The sequence below is a fragment of the Alosa sapidissima genome, chromosome 22 (assembly GCF_018492685.1).
Source record: "Alosa sapidissima isolate fAloSap1 chromosome 22, fAloSap1.pri, whole genome shotgun sequence".
In the NCBI taxonomy this organism is placed as follows: domain Eukaryota; kingdom Metazoa; phylum Chordata; class Actinopteri; order Clupeiformes; family Clupeidae; genus Alosa; species Alosa sapidissima.
The window spans coordinates 31,501,916-31,505,709 of record NC_055978.1 but is presented as its reverse complement, the minus strand read 5'-3'; the positions used below and the strand labels follow the sequence as shown (position 1 = coordinate 31,505,709).

Genomic DNA, 3,794 nt, shown 5'->3' with positions numbered 1-3,794 from the left:
GATAAAGAGAGAGAGAGAGATAAAGAGGAGAGAGAGAGAGAGATAAAGAGAGAGAGAGAGAGAGAGAGAGAGGAGAGATAAAGAGAGAGAGAGAGATAAAAGAGAGAGAGAGATAAGAGAGAGAGAGAGATAAAGAGAGAGAGAGAGAGAGAGAGAGAGAGAGAGAGAGAGAGAGAGAGAGAGAGAGAGAGAGAGAGATGACCTGTGGCCCTCCAGGGAAACCATTACATCATGTCACATAAATGGCCTTCCGATAAGACAGAGGAAATGCCCAGTGTGTGTGAGACAGAGGAAATGCCTAGAGTGGGTCTGAACACGCACATGCTTCTGAAGAGTGTGTGTGTGCTTCTGAAGAGTGTGTGTATTTGGGAGGAGAGTGTGTGTTCGGAAGAGCATGTGCTGCTGAGTGTGTGTGTGCAGAGAGAATGTGCTTCTGAACAGTGTGTGTGTTACCCTGCCTGGATATCATTCTGCAGAAGTGTCACACACACACCACCGTACGTATGTATGTGTGTGTGTGGTGTGTGTGTGTGTGTGTGTTCAGAGTCTGCCTCGGTAACCAGGCTGACAGAAGAGCAACATAGTTCACGGTCTGCTGCTCCCAGGTTGAACTGAAGGCTTCTCTCTCAAACTCAGGACACACACACACACACACACACATCCACAATCACCACCAGGCAATGCCATTCTCCTCTACTTTGTCATGGAAAGCATTTCAGTGCGTGCACACGCACACCGCGCACACGCACACGTCCCTGAGGAGACAATGTTGTGTGTGTGTGTGTGTGTGTGTGTGTGTGTGTGTGTGTCGGGTCCTTTGCTCTCGGGGACGGTGTTCTGTATGTGTGTGTATGTATGCGCGTGTGTGTGTATGTATGTGCGTGTGTGTGTGTGTGTCTCCTGGGTCCTCTGCTCTCTGGGACAGTGCTCTCGGTGTGTGTGTGTGGGGGGGGGGTCCTCTCCTCTCAGGGACAGTATTCTGTAGCGATTCTATGTTGCCTGCACCCGTGGAAACGGTAACCATGATCACAGAACACTCCACTGAGGTCTGACCCCATGGTGAACACACACACACACACACACACACACACACACACACACTAACACACAGAGTGTGTCATTGAGAAGGGGTGTGTGTTGAGATGTGAGTGCATCTAATGAAAGATTCATTAAAACACACCACTAATAATACACACACCCCTAACAGGGCAAAAGGGTTAGTGCTGGGCGAGCGTGTGTGTGTGTAGTGTGTAGTGTGTGTGTGTGTGTGTATAGTGAGAGAGATATGTGTCCACTGAGAGGACTGACCATACCACACATAACCAATTAGAACATTACCAACCTAAGGTTACACAACTGAGAACACACACACACACACAGGTGTCATACAGTTGGCCCATATTTAATGTTGGATATCAGACATAGCCATGCACGCAGTCTGCGTGTCTGCGTGTCTGCGTGTCTGTGTTCCTACTATAGCCCGACCGATAAAGGATTGAAGGCCGATACCGATACAAATATTTGTTGATTTAAAAATCCGATATTCCGATATATCGGCCGATATATATATTTTTTTTTTTCAGAAACACGCAACAAAACATTAACAGATTTCCCTAACATTAGTTATTTGTAGTTATTTATGAGTATTGACTAAAATAATATGATAATGCATTTCAAAAACAAACTTGTTTATTTTTAAATAATATTGTCACAGTGGAACAGAGGAACATCGAAATATATTAAAGTTTTGATAAATAAAATGTATAAAAATAGAAACTTAAGATATGAAACTTAGTTTTTTGAACAAAAACACAATAACAACAACAAGTTTCATAAATATAACTTTGAACTAAGACTTAACAATTCCAAAAAATAATGATGACATTATTACTATCATCATCATTTGTATTATCATTAAACAAGATAAAGGTCACTCTTAAATGTTTGAGTGTGCGTGCGTAATAATTAGTCCCTACTGCCTTATAAGCTACCTTATAATTACAATGTCAGCTTGCTTATTCCCTTTACCTGCACTTTTAAAATTATTTCCATCAAGCTACATCAAACCATTTTCAATCATCAGTTGCTGCCTGCCTTATAAAACATACTATTTAGTGATCTAAATCCATTATGTAACTCTGCTGCGGCTGAACGACAGTCTGAAGCGCACACTTGGCGTCATTGGATTTCACACACGTGTAAAAGAAAAGCTAACTTTTATGCACAAGCTACGTTTGATACTTTTTCTCTATGTCTAAATGTTCACCTCCTCTCACGTCTAATTTACATTTTACAATGCAGGGACTGTAACTACAGATATACTAGTAATAAATCATTACTTTATTTAGGCAGAATAAGTTCGTTGTGGTTTCCAAGCTCATTAATGTTAACGTTAGCGGTCTTCCACTGATATTCATAGCATTAGCTAGCTTTGTGGTTAGCTAGTCTATGATGAGCCCTAATTTAGCAATGGATAACATCATACTGCAAATTGTAAAACATACGCTTTCAAAATAACAGGCCGGGGAGAGATGATACATCTCACTGCTATAACGGTCACACTATTAAAGAAATACATCTTCAGTCACATTGTCAAAAGTTAAAAGGACAGACAGTCAACTACACTGTAACGTAATTACTAGCTAATTCCGCTTCACTCTCGACTTACTTAACAGCAGCAAAACTGGACATTGTTTTCACGAATTTGGTCATGCTTATTTGAGTTAAGAGAACAGATGGGAATGTTCTTTTAATTGTTATTTCAAGCAATGTATGTCTCGTGACCAAATCACCATGAACACACTTCACTGATGATCTCACTTGCGGATAACTGGTTCTCTCTGCCCGACTCTGGCTGGATCAGCAGGCTGCAGGATGTGTGGCAGGTTGCAGGATGTGTGGCAGGTTGCAGGATGTGTGGCAGGTTGCAGGATGTGTGGCAGGTTGCAGGATGTGTGGCGCGTTATAACACGAGTGTTGCCAGCAGGGATGGTGTAGAGTGCCCTCTGGTGGACAAACTATACAACACCAACACTCATGACATGGTTGAAGGGCGTTTCGTCCGTTTTTATTTTATTTTTAAAATATTAATTTATCGGGCCATTATAAATGCCGATAGTTTGGAAAATGCCTAATATCGGCCGATATATCGGCCCGCCGATAGATCAGTCGGGCTCTAGTTCCTACCCCATTCTGTACAGGTTGCTGGCTGATGACTGGGTGTGTGTGTGTGTGTGTGTGTGTGTTCCTACCCCATTCTGTACAGGTCGCTGGCTGATGAGTTCACTCTGGCCAGTGGGTGTGTCTTCTTCCCGCTCATGGGGGTTGATTGGTGGGTGGTCGTCATGGGAGACGGAGGCGGCATGCCCGCGGTGTCTGAGGACGAACGCCCCAGGCCCCTCCTCCCTCCTCTCGTCCGAATCCAGCTTGTCTTCTCTCTCTCACACACACTCTCACTCACACACACACACACACACACACACACACACACTCGCTCACACACTCATTCACACACACACGCCACACAGTCTCACACACACACCTCACACTTAGTCAGGGTTGGATACAGACTGCCAGACGCGCGCAGAGTCCTGCTTTGGCCTGGAACTGCACCTGGAGATAGAGACACCACAGAGAAAAGGAGAAGAGAGAGGGAAGAGAGAGAGAGGGGAGAGAGGAGAGAGGGGAAGAGAGAGAGAGGGGGAAGAGAGAGAGAGAGAGGGGAAGAGAAAGAAGTTTACATTTCTATTTCAGGGCACTGTCGGTCACACTGACTGGTTGACAATGCAACCAAA

The 3,794-nt window shown here is 44.2% G+C and overlaps 1 protein-coding gene across 1 annotated transcript in view; it reads right to left on the bottom strand.

The window, feature by feature from the left end:
* LOC121696835 (adiponectin receptor protein 2-like) overlaps positions 1 to 3,794 on the bottom strand; it is a 16,177-nt gene that overhangs the window by 10,345 nt on the left and 2,038 nt on the right. The window contains exons 2-3 of the mRNA XM_042077880.1: positions 3,567 to 3,612; positions 3,252 to 3,437 (exon numbers count right to left, since the gene is read on the bottom strand). Coding sequence (XP_041933814.1) covers positions 3,252 to 3,437; positions 3,567 to 3,612 — 232 coding nt within the window. The remainder of the gene's footprint in view (positions 1 to 3,251; positions 3,438 to 3,566; positions 3,613 to 3,794) is intronic.